This window comes from Leucopleurus acutus, assembly GCF_964270905.1.
Source record: "Leucopleurus acutus genome assembly, chromosome: 6".
Classification (NCBI taxonomy): Eukaryota; Metazoa; Chordata; class Mammalia; order Artiodactyla; family Delphinidae; genus Leucopleurus; species Leucopleurus acutus.
The window spans coordinates 80,675,926-80,693,047 of record NC_139149.1 but is presented as its reverse complement, the minus strand read 5'-3'; the positions used below and the strand labels follow the sequence as shown (position 1 = coordinate 80,693,047).

The 17,122-nt window shown below is 34.3% G+C and overlaps 1 protein-coding gene across 1 annotated transcript in view; it reads left to right on the top strand.

The window, feature by feature from the left end:
• Nucleotides 1-17,122, top strand: part of PGAP1 (post-GPI attachment to proteins inositol deacylase 1) — a 70,874-nt gene that overhangs the window by 40,869 nt on the left and 12,883 nt on the right. Inside the window, exons 13-20 of the mRNA XM_082841911.1 lie at nucleotides 586-663; nucleotides 4,563-4,638; nucleotides 8,687-8,760; nucleotides 8,867-8,918; nucleotides 9,408-9,474; nucleotides 9,906-10,014; nucleotides 11,690-11,728; nucleotides 15,164-15,257. Of these exons, the coding sequence (XP_082698037.1) occupies nucleotides 586-663; nucleotides 4,563-4,638; nucleotides 8,687-8,760; nucleotides 8,867-8,918; nucleotides 9,408-9,474; nucleotides 9,906-10,014; nucleotides 11,690-11,728; nucleotides 15,164-15,257 (589 nt within the window). The remainder of the gene's footprint in view (nucleotides 1-585; nucleotides 664-4,562; nucleotides 4,639-8,686; nucleotides 8,761-8,866; nucleotides 8,919-9,407; nucleotides 9,475-9,905; nucleotides 10,015-11,689; nucleotides 11,729-15,163; nucleotides 15,258-17,122) is intronic.

The window sequence follows — 17,122 nt, the reverse complement described above, 5'->3', positions numbered from 1 at the left end:
ATTTGGTGAGGTGCATTATTAGACTTACTGTGTTCATGTCAGTTACTGAATAAGTTCCAGGGAATGATGTTCATACACATCATTAGCCAGCAACTGTTTTACTTGGGCTAGATCAGAATCATTTGAGATTAAGTTGCAGTTCTTCCATCATATTGAGCATCCATTCATTCATCAACTATTGAATGCTCTTTGTCATATACTACCAAGATAACTGTAGAAATCATACTGTAACATTATACAAAACAAGTAGACAAATTGTAAGAAACATCAAATCTGGAAATAATTATGTAAAATAATTAAATTTAATGTTAAATGTCATTTATCTTACATGAAGGGATACAGTTCAAGGAATATTTTTGGCAGTCCATATTTACAGAATTATTAGAAATTTGACCTTCAGCAGGCTCATTGACCTGAAAATGTAAACATGGGCATTTTATGAAGTACTGAGCATAAAGTTTGAAGTCAGTTTTTTCATGACTTACTAGGTAAGAAATAAATGTTTGTAATTTATCTTTCTTTTAACATGCTTTAAGCTCTATATATCCTGAGAAATAAAATCAGCTTTTTTTCATCCTTTTTTAGTCTCTGACGTTAAGACTTCAAGACTATCCATCTTTGTCTCATCTTGTTGTTTATGTACCATCTATTCATGGAAGTAAGGTAACAAACAAATTAAGGTTGTTTTCAGAATGTTTTGGGGATACTCATGCTAAATATTTAAAATTATTTTTTGATGAATTCTTCAGCTTAGGGCTTATCTGAAACAGTGGCCAGGCTGGTGATCCACCTAAGACTGTTTAAAGCATTAGGATCATCTACTCTAACTTGAACTAAGCAGAATAAATCCAAGTCTCTTTGTTTCAAGTGGGAATTAGTTCTACTTTATCAGTCTTTCAAAATCTGTTAATTATTTGTTTTTCTTTTTGTTTTTGTTTTTGCGGTACGCGGGCCTCTCACTGTTGTGGCCTCTCCCGTTGCGGAGCACAGGCTCCAGACGCACAGGCTCAGCGGCCATGGCTCACGGGCCCAGCCGCTCCGCGGCATGTGGGATCTTCCCGGACCGGGGCACAAACCCGTGTCCCCTGCATTGGCAGGTGGACTCTCAACCACTGCGCCACCAGGGAAGCCCCCAAATCTGTTAATTATTGAGTACTCTCTTATGTGCAAGACTATGTGCCAGGAATTATAGGAGGCACACAAATGAGAAAGACATGAACCCTGTTCTCAAAAAGCTACATGCTGTTGGGCAGCGGGAGAGAAATATATTTGGTGGCCAGGGAAAGGGTGAGAATGAAAGAGTTATCCAAAATGTATAAAACAAATCAGAATATAGCAAATCCATGAAAAGTGTTAAAGGGGGAGATATCTCTGATTGATGAAATAAAAGAAGACATTATTATGAGGTGATATTTAAAATTACCTTAAAGGATAGTTAGGGTTTTTATAGGTAGAGTGAATATTCTAGACCTGGGATATCTAATGTAGGAGCCACTAGCACATGTAGCGATTTAAATTTAAATTAATTAAAATTAAAGTAAAAATTCAGTTCCTTAGTTGTATTAGCCACATTCCAGATGCTCAATGGTAACATCATTGCAGAAAGTTACAATAAACAGCACTGTTGAGACAAAGAAATAGTAAGAAATAGTAAGATCCAAACATGGACAGTGTAGAGTACGTTTGGAAAATAGTGAATAAGTAAATAGTAGTTTTAAAAGGATGGCTACCATGGGTAGAATAGTAGTGGAAGAAAAGTCTGGAAAAGTAGTTAATGGCCATATTCTGGAGGGCCTTGATTGGAAGATTCAGGACTTTATAGAATTCAGGAGTCAGTAGGGAAGTGAAAGATTTTTCACCATAGTAGTAATGGGACCAGAGCTATTTATTTTGGAAAATGAATCTATTTATGGTATAGGATAGATTAGAAAAAGAGAGAACAGGCACCTCATATAGGATTATGAAAGCTTGTACTAGTGAAGTGGGAGTAGAAATAAAACGATGGTGATTTTTGAGAGAAGTAGGCAGGGAAAGAAGAAGATGGAGGTAAAAGACCCTCTACTCCCCTTTCCACATTTCGCCCAGCAAACTTACCCTTCAAGATCTAGCCGAAGTGTCCCTTGTTTTCCTTTTCTAGACTACTCCAGTAACCTCTTACTTATTCCCAGGATATTTTGTTTATAACTTCTTTGAGGACTATATTATACCGAGTTATAATTTATTTGTTTACGTCTTTATTGCCATCACCATAGTATGAATTCATTCAGAGTAAGGACCAGATAGGTTTTACTCTACTTTGCATCCTCAACCTTTAGTGACTACCACATAAATGCTCAAAAAAGTGTTTCTTGAATGAGAAGGTTAATGAGATTTGGGGCCAATATCATAGGAAAATTTAAAGGAAAAAAGAAAAGGGGATGTAGTTAGGAGAAGTCTCAAAGATTGAGTCTCACAAGTACCTTATAATGGATTCATTGTTTTGTTTTGCTTAGCTCAAGTGAGAGGTAATTCAGCATCTTCAATACTAAAAGCTCTCTTTAAGGGTTTTTCTTTCAGGTAAGTTGGTTTTGAATGAATTTAACATCTTCCCAAACTTGGAAAGGGCTTCCTTGGTTATTCCAAGAAATTAATGAGCGTTTCGCAAATAGCCAGTCTTAGTGGCCTAATAAATACTTAATGTGTCTTAACGCTCTTTGGAAAGTAACACTGCTGACTCTAGTGTTGCATACCCAATCTCACAAGGATGGTAACTTAGGCCTTTCATAATTTTTATGTGTCTGTTATAGCCCATCATCAGAAGGATACATATGTTTAAATGTATATATATATATATTTTTTTTTTTTTTCCTGCGGCACTCGGACCCCCCACCGTTGTGGCCTCTCCCGTTGCAGAGCACAGGCTCCGGACGCACGGGCTCAGTGGCCATGGCTCACGGGCCCAGCCGCTCCGCGGCATGTGGGATCCTCCCAGACCGGGGCACGAACCCGCGTCCCCTGCATCGGCAGGCAGACTCTCAACCACTGCGCCACCAGGGAAGCCCATGCAGGCGAATTCTTAACCACTGCACCACCAGGGAAGCCCAGGATACATATATTTAAATAGGCAGTTCAAAATTTTCTTAAGTCAACTAATCATCTTAATATAGTTTTCCAAGTGTAAATGTGGAATTACTTGCATTTTTTGATGACAGAAAACAAAATAATTAAGTCCATTAGAAATTTACTTACATTGTATATTTCAGAGACAGACTCTTGAATTCTTTCTTTTTTGGGTAAGGGTTTATTCCATAAAGAAATGGCCAAATTTTTAAAGCAATAATAAAAGTTGTATTATTTTAAATACCTGTTAAAGTGATTTAAAATTGCTTCCCTGTCTCAGGCAATGTGTCACCCAAAGATACTTGTAAAAATATAATGAATTATCCTGTTGAATAAATAATTTCTCTATAACAGCTGTTTTCTGTAGTGAAAATATCTGACAGTGTTCTTTGCCTTCTAATTAAAGAGGGAAAAATAAAAGCAGAGCCCCTTGGTTTTTTTCTTTTATTCCCTCGTGTGTGTACATTCTCATTTTCCCTCATCTGTTTTTCATTTTCAAAAACAGTCAAAACTCCACCCAAGAGGCAAACAACATAACACAGCTTAAAATACAATCCAAGGTGTAGTTACTGGAAGAGCCTAGGATAGACCCCACTGACTTTCCACTTATTGTAGACAGCAAACTACTTGCTAGCTACAGTTAGGCATCGGATTAATTTCTTCCTCAGCTCATATAAATAGATCAGAGTAATTTGGTTGGATTGTGGAAATGATTTTAATGAAACTGTTCTTATTGTAGACAGCTGAGAGCAAGGTTCATTATGCCACTGTAGAAATGTTATTAGATAAGAAATGCCATTACAGAGATTGCAGTGATGCAGATGTCACATTTTAGGTTCACTTTTTTTGAGATAGTGTTTTTTTTTCCTTTGTACATAGTGAATCTCTTTGCCATTTATTATAATCTCTGTTTAGCCTGAAATAATCTTACATGAATAACATTAGCCATCTGTAGATGAATGGCAGTATGTCTCCAAAAGCCTTTTGTAGTCTAATTAGACTGCTGAAACATACTAAATATGCAATTTTTGAAAAGATGTAACAAAATCACATTTCGTTTTGAGTATGAAAGAATTCAGAGATATATTACCTACATTCTTAATTATCTTGAGTTAATCTTGGCTCTTAATGCTTTGATCCATCGTTTATGGTCCCTCTTCTATAAACACCTAAAACTAGCTGCAAGAAAACTTTGCTGTACATCTGCTCTTACAGAAATGACCCTCTAATAATTTATCTATTAAGTTAGGCTTTGTCACCAAATTCTCTTAGCTTAGCATCTCTCCTTGAGGAATTCATGCCCCCTGAATATAACCAGGGTTAGAGTGTAATAGATAATAAACAATACCTTCTTCAAAACTGAAGTTTATAGATTTTTGTTTTCTACTCAGATATCAAGCGAAGATATTTTATTATAAATTTAATTCTATTTTTTCCTAATAAATCGATGTTTTATATTCCAGTTTGTTGTAGATTGTGAATTCTTTAAAAAAGAGACAAGATCCATACAGCTTCCTGTAACTCATCTTTTTTCCTTTGGTAAGTACTTTGATTTTGGAAATCTTAAGAATTGCTTCTATTTTTAAGAGTGTTGATTTATTTTGCCAGTTAGTTGCAATAATGCAGAGCCCTAACATGAAGTGTTTTTGTGTATTTCAAGTGTAGTTCTTAGAATAACCACGTGATATGGCTTAGTGGTTTGATTTTTAAGTAGGCCAGCAGTCATTTTCTGAGAAATGAACCTTATTTTTTTAATAGACTTTATTTATTTATTTAAATATTTATTATTTATTTATTTCATTTATCTTTGGCCACGTTGGGTCTTTTGTTGCATCACACAGGATCTTCGTTGAGGCATGCAGGATCTTTCATTGCGGCACCCAGGCTCTTCCTTGTGGTACACAGTCTTCTCTCTAGTTGTGGTGTACAGGCTCCAGGGCACGTGGGCTCTGTAGCTGTGGCGCACAGGTTCCAGAGAGTGTGGGCTCTGTAGTTTGCAGCATGTGTGCTCTCCAGTTGAGGCATGTGAGCTCAGCAGTTGTGGTGCGCGGGCTTAGTTGCTCCACGGCATGTGGGATCTTAGTTCCCTGACCAGGAATCGAACCCACGTCCCCTATGTTGTAAGGCGGATTCTTTAGCCCTGGACCATGAGAGAAGTCCCAGAAATGAACTTTAAAATAAACTTATCCATGATCATATACATTTGCAGGTAATTGTCTGTGTGTATGTGTTTTCACATGAACTTATACTACATATAGGCCCTTTTTATAAAAGGTTTATTCCAAGATATAAATTACTACCTGCCATCTGAAGGTTTCAAGATTGCTCTAAATATTTCCCTTTTTTTTTTATTGTGGTAACATACACATAACTAACTGTTCCTTTAAATTTTATTTTGAAATAATTTTAGACTTACAGAAAAATCACAGAAAGAGTAGAGTTCCCACATAGCTCTCATTCACCTTAACATAAACGATAAAATTGTCAAAACTAAGAAATTAGCACTGGTACAATACTGTTAACTACAGTTTTATTTGGTTTTCATTGGATTTTCCACCAGTGTTCTCCAGGTTCCCATATTGCATTTAGTTGTCATGTCTCCCTAGTTTCCTCTGATCTTTGATAGTTCCTCAGTCTTCCTTAGTCTTTTATAACTTTGAGGCCCTTGAAGAGTATTGGCCAGTTATTTTGTAGAATATCTCTCTATTTGGCTTTGTCTAATGCTTTCTTATAATTAGATTGAGGTTATGCATTTGGGCAAGAATATCACAGGAGCAATGTGAACTTCTCAGTGTATCATATCAGAGGATACATGATGTCACTGTGTGTAATTACTAATGATGTGGACCTTGATCACTTCTTGGTTAATGTGTTGTCTGCCAGGTTTCTCCACTGTAAAGTTACTGCTTTGCTTTTCTCTTTGTGATTAATAAATATCTTGGGGGAGATACTTTGAGAATGTGTAAGTGTCCTGTTTTTCTTCAAAATAACCCACTAATTTTAGCATCCATTGGTTTATCTAGTCTGAAGCAATTATTACTGGCATTCTATAATTACTGGAATTCTTCCTAAGGGAAAGTTGTCCTTTTTCCCCCATTTATTCATTTTTTATTTATGTCACTATGGACTTATGGATATTTATTTTATTTATTGGGATATAATGGAATATTATTGTTACTTTTTTTTTTTTGGCTTAAGTTGCTTCAGCTTTGGATGTTGGGAGCTCTTGTTAAGTTGGCTCTTGTGCTCTTTTGGCATGCCCAATTTTTTCAATATTTTTCTTTTGTATTCCATTCGTGAAAAGAATCTGTTACTTGAGAGAGGAAACTTCCTTTAAGATTTTTATCCCTTCCCCACCTTTTTTTTTTTTTGGTTGAAGAATACACAGAACAATACAGAAATGACAACTCTAAACCACCTACCTCATTAAAAATAGCAAGCTTGGACTTCCCTGGTGGCGCAGTGGTTGAGAATCCGCCTGCCAATGCAGGGGACATGGGTTCAAGCCCTGGTCTGGGAAGATTCCACATGCCGCAGAGCAACTAAGCCCGTGCGCCACAACTACTGAGCCCTCATGCCGCAATGACTGAAGCCCGGGAGCCTAGAGCCTGTGCCCTGCAACAAGAGAAGCCACTGCAATGAGAAGCCCCCGCACAGCAATGAAGAGTAGCCCCGCTCGCCGCAACTAGAGAAAGCCCGCGCGCAGCAACGAAGACCCAATGCAGCCAAAAATAAATAAATAAATAAAATAAAATTTAAAAAAAATAGCAAGCTTATAAAATAAGAGATCTACCCTCCCTAGCTCAAATTTTTGTAATTGTGACTCCATGATTACACATACCATATTCAATTCCATGTTCATAGAGGCAAATTCTCCTTGTTTTAATTTATGCTCAGCTAAACTGATTAATACTGTATAATGATAGGAAACTGCTTTCCTAGACATAATGGATATAGGTGCTTCTGGAATATGCTAAGCAATTTTAAAGTTAATCTATTAAAAGAAAAATGGGTCTTGATTTCTTCAGGTGACAAAATGAAAATTTTATTGTTGCTAAAATATACTCTGACAATAGTATGTAACTGATGTCCACCAATACTTTTGATATCTTAGATTTAATAATAAATTAAGACTTGAACTGTTTTAAAAGTGAGAACATTCAGGGAAGTTTATGCTTTGATTACTGGTGAATGTCTCACATTTTAAATTATAACACAATCGAACACTTGTGGCTTATTTGTTGATGTTAAACAATCTTCCAAATGGGCCTATCAACATTTTGTTTTTGTTTTTGTTTTTTTTGCGGTACGCGGGCCTCTCACTGTGTGGCCTCTCCCGTTGCGGAGCACAGGCTTCAGACGCGCAGGCTCAGCGGCCATGGCTCACTGGCCCAGCCGCTCCGCGGCACACGGGATCCTCCCGGACCGGGGCACAAACCCGTGTCCCCCGCATCGGCAGGCGGACTCTCAACCACTGCGCCACCAGGGAAGCCCCAACATTTTAATAATGATGTTCTTTCTAAAATCTTCAAGATGTGAGTCAGGCTAAAAAAAAAATTTTTTTTAATTAGTAAAGTGTTCAGCTTCTGATTTCCCTTTTGCCATAGTGGAAAGCAAAATGTTAAATTATTTCTTACCTCCTGTTAGAATTTTTTAAACACCCAAAAGTTAGACCATCTTACTTGTGAAGAAGGGTACCACAGTGAATGGTATTTTAAATTAGATTAAGTAGAATGTGAAGTATACCTCATATTTACTAGTTTTTCTCCTATTCATTTTGAGGTGCCTTAAATTCAGTGCTGTATTTTAAACTATTGGTTACATTAGGTACTTATTAAAATGGTTTGTAGTTGAATGTGTAAGTTAGCATTGTGTTTTAAAAGTGATTTATTAATCACAGATTAATGGTACACCTTGTACTTAGCAAATTTGTTTACATGTTGATAAAATTTCCTAAGTCTTTTTTTTCTTAACTCCAAGTATACATCCTATAATATAGTTATGATAATGCAACATTATGAAAAAACTGGTTATGTGTTTTAACTGGTGCTAAATGTGACTGACAGAATCTTAACATCATACAGTATTTATTTTTTAATTAATAGAATTTCAGTGATATACTTGGTAAAATATTTCAAGCCTTTTCTATCTATTGCACAGTGGAGGTTTGTCTTATTGTTTTCTCTTTTCAAAGAAGCATCTGAACACTTGCATTTGCATATTCTTATCCAAAGGCATTCACATGTAAGTGGATGCGATTTTTAAAATTTTATTAAAATGTTAAAAAAAAAAAAAACCACCAAGAAAGCATACCTTTTTGAAATTGGAACTATGTAGTGATTTTTTAAAACACATAAATGTCATTGAAAGTCATTATAAATGTTATGCTTTGTTCAAAATTTATTGAAGAAAGATTGGATTTTTAGGAATTCACTCCTCCATACTGAAAGCAAGAACCTATAAACTATTTTCTAATGTTAAAAATCTGTTGGCATTATTTTAGACGTTGTTTAAGCAGTCAGTACTTTTGTACTTAAAAAAAATTTTTTTTGGCATTCTAAGTAATACAGTACTTTTAATTCAATAGGGTTGTCTTCAAGGAAAGTGATATTAAATACAAGTGGCCTGTTCTATAATATAGAGCTTCTGAACTTTGGACAGGTAATTAATTATCTTGATAATAACAGGACTTGATTTTACTTTACTGTTTAGTTAAACAAGCTTATAAACTTGTTTTTTTTTAATTTTTGTGGTCAAACTCTATTAGATATACCAAGCTTTTAAAGTCAACGTGGTAAGCAAGTGCTCAGGAGTGAAAGGTAAGTGTATTTCTGAAAAAATAGTATTGTCATTTGAAGAATCATTAGGTCTTCACTTGAATTTTCTGTATTACTTATTTTTCCATATATTTTATGTAAATTAATATTAAATATATGAGAATAGAAAAGCTGTTTATATTTCCAAATGGATTTAACATAGACCCTTTCTTAACAGTAAGCATCTTCGTCTGTTTCAGTTTAAATATCCACGTTTTAAAAATTCTGTATATCTTGCTGTTTTATTGTAGTAGTAATTGAGATTTAGCTGTTTAATGTTTTTCCAGTTTCTTACACTTCCCATATGCTCTAATATCTTGTTGTAGGTCTAATTCAACATTATTATTAAGTAATTCTCCATAATTTATTGTGTGATATAACTCTTACTGATTATTTTTTAATGAAATGAGTATTGTGTAAATAGTTAGGTATTATAGTAGTAACCTTAGTAACATAAGGTTAGTAATACATATTTCCTTTATGTTTCCACAGAAGAAATTACTAGTATCTATAAACTTCATATTCCCTGGTCTTATGAAGATTCACTAACCATTGCACAGTAAGTATATGAAAAAATTTACCTTAAACTTTGTTGTTTTTGAATAATACATGTTCTACTTAGTCTGTTTATTTAAATCATAATAAAATTTTAGAGAAATTATTACAGGGCCTCTTAGTAAAATGTAGGTATCCTTTATGTAACATTGTGCCCATAAGATAATATAATATTATAAGATACCATATAGTATTCTTATTTAAGCGATCTAGAATTTAAACCTTACTTGCTTCAGACATGAACCCCTTTCCACCCTCTCCCCCAATTTCTGTGTCCTAGAAGGAGCTGTGATACGACTGGAAAAGTGTCAATCCATAGTAACATGTGTGGCATCTAGCCTCCTTACGTTATTTCACTGTGTTGTGCTGAGGATTGACTTAGCCATGGTTATTTCACAGCATTTTGTATTTGAGAACTGATGTTTATCTTTTCAGGGTTCCATCTTCCACAGAAATTTCTGTGAAACTCCATATTGCTCAACCAGAAAATGACAGCCATGTAGCATTATTAAAAATGTATACATCATCAGACTGTCAATATGAGGTAAGTTATATGTTTGCTTAGTTTTTAGGATTTAGTTATAGAGTAAACTGGAAATATATTTTTATATTTGCCTCAGATATATGGTGATGCGAAAGCCAATTAATATGAGAGAGTTTTAGTTACTTATGATACTTTAAATAGTCTCCATTTTGCCTGTTAGCACCACCTCAGTATTTCCTTAGCTGGACCATTGAAAGTATGTATCTTAATAAGTAATAGAAAATAAAATACAAATTGAGACTGCAGATTAACCTTCTCAGTTTGGAAGCCCAAGTCCAGGATCCTCCATAAACTGAAGAACTTCATGAAATCAGCTGACATGGCTATACTGCAGTAACTGGCATGATATATATTCTCCAGCACTACTGGATAAGCTTAAGGATCTTATTTTCACTCATTATTTTAAGCTCTATTAATCATTAATATGTGCAATTTAGTACCTGTTGGGTTTGTTTTACAATCACAGTAGATCTCTGCACTGAGAGAAAGGAAATGGACTCAACAGTAACATTTTATTTACATATAGATTCATGAACTAAAAGAGTTCCTCTTTGTATAAGAACATACCAACTTCTAAGGATTCCAGATTTAAGTGCTTGAAGTATATATTTCAATGGTGGTTTTGGTTTATGTGAAATATCTTATTTCTACTCAGTTGCTTTAATTTGGATTCTTTATTAGAGCTAACTTTCTTAGGGTAAACTAGAATTGGTAGGTCAAGTGAATATAATCTGTCCTACAAGCTTCAGTTTGACCTATATTATGAGTTATTTTAGATTTCATGGAATTTATTAATCCTCTGATATCTTGCTTTCTGTTTCTAGCATTGAAGGATTTTGCAGGGATATAATGGTTTTCAGCTTGTGCCTTCATATTTCTAATATTACTATAGAGATAGAAAGAATTGTGTTAGTAATTTGGCTGTACTGCACATTCTCTTAATGTCCATATTTTTACAAATACTTTATTTTTTTTAAAATCCATGTATTGACAAAATATAGTTATTTTACAACTTCTCTATGAAAGATGAATTTCCTTTTTCCAGACTTCCTAATATCAAAAGAGGTATATTTATGGCAGAGATAATTAATGATGAATTTCTTTTTAAAATGTTGTCTTGGCTCAAATTTTATTACATGTGATCTGTTTGTTCTTGGTATTATATCATGTGAAACCTATTTTTATGAAATTTACTCAGAAGTGGTTTAGCTTAACTATATTTAGTACCATATGATTGCAAGTTTGAGATTTTAAAGTACGAGTTACATAAGTAAGTTGATCAATTTGTGCTTAATTTTTCAGCAAACATACGTATAGTTTCTGACTCAATCATTCAATAAATTCCTTTAGCTTGTATGATCTGGTAATAAGATATTCTGATTAATTAAATATTCTAGTTAGTAAAGGGTTACCACGTATCACAGTATCATACGATACCATGTATCATAGCATTCATCCAATTGGGAAAGAATTAGATTACAGAAAAAATATTGAACAGCAAAACCACAGTTGATACAAATTAAATGTTGATGGTTCAGAGAATTCTTGAAGATCCTGAGTACCTTTAGGTTCATCATTATAAAAAAATTAATGATTATGCTTAGTGCTCAGTTTAATAAAATGTGAACTAGAGTTTAGGGAAAATAACCTTTTTTTAATAATTGTTTTAAACTAGGTGACAGTTAAGACTTCCTTTTCACAAATACTTGGACAGGTAAGAGAGACTCCTTGTCGATTATTTATTGCCTTGTGAATAGAACCTGTAAGGCAGGGGTTGTAAACATTTTCTGTAAAGCACCAGATATTAGTATTTCAGCAGACCATATATAGTCTCTTGCCACTGCTGCCACTACTGCAGCTACTTCTTTTTTCTTCTTTCTCCTTTTTTCTTCTTTTTCTCACGTTAATAAAATCTGAAAGCCATTCTTGGCATACAGGCCATAGTTGGCCACCCCTGGCTTTAAGGTGATGCTTTCATGTTTGATACTTCCTAAAAATGAAAGTTGATTCCTGATTTTCAAGAAAATTAATATTTTTGGCTAAATGGATATCATATTAAGATTTCATGTTGCTCATATGATGCTATAATTCATAATCCAGTAAAATCTGTGGGCTCTGTCATATAAATGAGCTTTTTCCAAGAACTTTTTATGTTGTGCAAGCTCAGTTTGTAAAAGGTAAAAGTAAATTGTATTAAAAATAAACATGCTGAAATAGGTTAAATTCATTTGGGGAGTATCTTAAATTCATAGGCAAATAGTGTTACAAAAATAATTTATCAAGTTGTAGAACTACTATATTATTATTCAACATCATTATAATTTGCAGAATTGTGCAATCTGGACATAAATAGATAATACTGATTAGTCAGAGAAATTATAGTTTTAAAACTCACTAAAAATTTTATTGTGTCTTTTATTTCACTTTATTTTTTTTGTTATGTTTTGCAGTCTAGGCATAGCAGAATTTTTAAGTCATTTAATTCTATAATTATAATAAAACTCACAAGTTAAAAGTAAATCAGAAACTTTTTATGTATGTTATCTCATTTGATCCTGAAAACGACTTGGTAAGAACTAGATTGTGATTATTATTAAATTTGTGAACATTAGAAAATTCTAAGCTAATACATAAAAATTTTGTGCTACATTAGAAATAGAAGATTAAATGTTAGTGTAAGTTGGAAAATAGCATCATGGATAGTTATAATAAATACTCTAAAATGTTAAGAGATCAATTATTGAGAAAAATTATATCTTGGAATAAAAGGGAAGAATTCATGCTATAGTATTTTTAGTATGTCACTGTACATGGTGGTATGGCTGAGGATGTAACACACTCTCTTATCCATATCATCCCTGGGGCTCATAATTCAGATTAGTGACAAGAAAAGTCAAGTTTGCTTGATACTGTATAATCAGGTGTAATTATATGTACACCAAAAAAACCTAGACTAATAGTCTTGTTTAGACATGGAAATTTTTCTAAAAAATGATGATGTGTGGGTGTTGCAGGATCAGAGGTAGGTACTTTTTTAAATGTTGAAGAATTCATGGCAATTGAGTTAAGTCCTCAAATGTTTGGAATGATAAGATGCTCTTCCTTCATGTTTGTTTCAAAATTTAGCTTGAGAACAGTAGGAGAATGAATTCGGTTTTGTATATCTTATTTGTCTTTTAAAAATCATACGTATTTTCAGTGTTAACTGATTCAGTCAAAGAAGACTGGAAAGAGGACTAAAGAGAAACCACTTAGGAGAATCTTTAGCCTTTGATTAGATAACTTTTTCATAAAATTAATTTTTTTTTAAAAAAAGGAAAGAGGAAAATATACTTACATATTGTTTAGTCTACTCTTATGAAAGAGAGGACAGAAAATAAACTGAAAGTTGCTTTCTCAAGAGAATTATTTAAACTCTTAATAAATCATTTCCATGTAGGAATGAAGCCCAGTGTTGCCCAATCTTTAGATTTTAAGAGAAGCTAGAAATCTGAATTTTTAGATAAAATATTTTAATTTTTCAATGTTGGCATCTAATTCAAAATGTAAAGAAATACTATGCCAAAGACTAAACCAAATGAAGCACATATACAATTTGAATATGACCCATGGAGGCCAGTTTATGGTTGTTGATTGTTGTATCTGTGGCCCAGTATCATATTTACTACTCATAACAATGACACTCAGTCATTAAAAAGAAATTTTATGTAGGACCTCTTACAAGATTTCTGAAAACAGTGAAGAGCATTAAAGGTTAATAATAACAGTGGACATTTTCTGATCACCTACTTGTGCCAGTTACTATTCCAAATGATTTACACAAATGAATACATTTAAGCCTCAAACTCCCTGTGAGATAGTGCTATTTAACTCCATTTTACTGATAAGGGCCTAGGGAGAAGGAGGGGTAAAATAAGTTGCCTAAGAGCTAGTGAAAGGCAAAGCTGTAGTCTGAACTCAGGAGTACGACTCTGAGCCTGTTATGCTCCTTAACTATCTTTCCAACACACTTAATAACTAAAGTATGCTGTATATTTCCTAGCATGTCGTTAGCAGGCAGTGAGCATCATTTAGTAATAGGTAGGAAAATGACCTTTTCCCTTTCACTCAACTCTCCTCTCCTTTCACTCAAAGCTACAAACTATAAATCATGAGTATGAGCTTTATGTTTTTTGAGTCTTATCAATTTTAATCTGGGAATCCACAGAGGAGCTTCAGGGAGGCCTTGAACTTGCTGAAATTTTACTTAACATTTTGTGGAAGCATTCATTTCCATAGTTTTCATTAGATTGACAGGGGAGTCTGTACATTTTTTTAAAAAATTCTGTGGATTGGAGAACATGCTTTAAAGTAATTTCCTTTTAAGACTTTAACATTAAAAGAAGAACTTACACTATGTTTTTGTTATATGTATGTTTTTTAAGGAGATTGGATCAGCTGATAGAATGACTTGAGGTGCTATAACATAATGGTTATGAACTTAAGCTTTGAGTTAAATTCCATTCCACAAGATTTCCAAAGATGGTGAAGGACATAAAAGCCTGACAATAGCAGCTCATATTTTTGATAGTTTATCATGTTCAAGTTCATATTCTAAATGCTTTACACAAATGAACATGTTTAAATCCTTAAAACCACCTATAAGGTAAGTACTATTATTGTCCCTATCTTACTGGTAAGAGCGAAGAGAGGTGACAAGGAAGTAAGTAACTCGCTTGTCTCTTAATTGTGCAAGTTACTTGGGCCCCCTGTACCTGAATTTCTTCATCTGTAAAATAGGGATAAGAACTATATGAAAGGATTTTGGGGAGGAGATCATGAGATAATGCATATAAGATGTTTAGTATTATACCTGGAACATATTAAATGCTCAATAAACATTCCTTGTAAAAAATTTTGTAGCATGTGCTACACAATTATATATTGCCTCTATTATGCCTTTGATGAAAAATTCAGGTAACATGTTTCTAATATGCGATATATTCTTAGCATTTATTTTGCCTAGAATTTTTATACCCATTACTCAAGATATCTTTTAGTCATGTCAGAAAATGTATAAAGTGAAAAACTTTTTTATTTCATGTGAAAGTATATTTATTTCATTAACATGAACATTCAGAAGTTGCCCATTGATTTGCCTGTTTTCTAGGTAGTTAGATTTCATGGTGGAGCTCTTCCTGCCTATGTTATATCTAGTATCCTTCTTGCTTATGGAGGACAGTTATACTCTCTTTTCTCAACAGGTAAGAATGTTTCTATTCCTCCCTCCCTCTCTTCCTTCCTCAGTGCTTCATTACTACTTTTTTTATCCTACGTGTAGCTAATGAAGACACATCTATTTCTTGAAACTTCACAACCCTTCTCTCCCAAGGTTACAGGAGTTTGAGATCCTCTTAAATTTTAAGAGATTACCAAGAAAATTCCTTACTTGTTTTCTACATTTTATACCCTTGTGTCTAAAGTTTATTCCCTCTGTTCTGAGGATCTCTTAAGAGATAGAAGCTGGTTGACAGGGATTTTGTCCTCCATTCTATTCCCGGTGCCTGACATAGGGCCAAGCACATAGTTGGCATTCAGTGTAATATTTGGGCTGTATCAACTGTATCATTTAGGTCTTGTACACTGAATGGAACAATTAAGAGTTTAATTGAAGGGACTATTTCGAAGGTATGTATAGGGTTAAGGGAAACCAACAACAAATGATAAAATACCAAATTAGCAACAGAGCCATCTGATACTCCTAGGTATCAGGGCAAGGGAGGGAGCAAACCTAGAGAGCTGTAGGAGAGAGCAGCAGTACTGCACCTGAGCCTTGGGTACAGAAACGCTGTGGCCACTGTCAGCGTGTGGCTCAGCAGGGAGAAGGCAGGGAAATAAATACACTAACTTTATTTTCTTCTATCCTCCTATCTGCCAGTGCTTATTCACTGAACCCAACTAGAAGCCAGTTCATAAAAGTCAGCCTCCCAGAATTCAGAGCAAAGTAAAGGGTAGAACATGGATCTGGAGAAGAAAATATAGACTGTATAGTACATTAGACAAAAAGCCTTCTCTAGAGTATAGCAGTTAGAGCAATTTCCCAGGAGCCTCACACACTTGCTGGGCTTGTACAATGATAATCAGAGGAGGCAAGAGGGAAAGAGAGTGGGGACAAAACATACAAAAGCAGTCCAAAAATCCCCTCCACCGTTTCCATGGTGCCAAATCCTTTCACAGCTACTCGTTTCCTTTCAGTGACTTTTTTGCAATTTCAAGTCTGCCTTTAGTGTTCATTTTAACCTGATTTAACCTATTATATTCCAGGAAGAAGTAAGCAACATTTAATGTGATGTGCTCAGATCCAACCTTTTAATTAAAAGATTATTCTGGCAATATGACATCTCCTATACTTGAATATAATTTTTGGAAATTTAAAAGAGACACCTCATTCTTCTTAGTTTTAAGTGACTTGACAATTGATTTTCAAACTTTTGGGATTTATATCTAGATAGTCCACAGAGACCCTGGAGATACATGATATTGGTTAATCTAGAGGACTTAAGTATGGGATTGTGTCCCAAATCAATTAAAGAAGTAGTTCTGAACCAAAGATGCTTATTAGAAATCACTGGAATGGCTATAATAGAAAAGACAGATAATAACAAGTGTTAATGAGGATTTGTAGAATTGCAACCTTCTGTATACTGTTAGTGGGAATGTAAAATGGTATAGCTGTTTTGGAAAGCAGTCTGGCAGTTCATCAAAAGGTTAAACAGAGTTACCATATGACTCAGCAACTCCTGGGTATAGACCCAAGAGAACTGAAAACACACATCCACACTAAACACTGTTTATAATAGTCAAAAAGTGGAAACAACCAAAATGTCCATCAACTGATGAACAGATAATGTGCTGAATGCTACAAGATAGATGAATCTTGGAAATATGCTAAGTTGAAGGAGCCAGTCACAAAGGACCACATATTTTATGATTCCATTTTTATGAAATCTTCAGAGTAAGCCAATCTATAGAGACAGAAAGTAGATTAGTGGTTGCCTAGGAATGGGGAGGCATTGGAGGTGACAGTTAAGGGGAACAGTTTCTTCTGGGAGTAATGAAAATGTTTTAA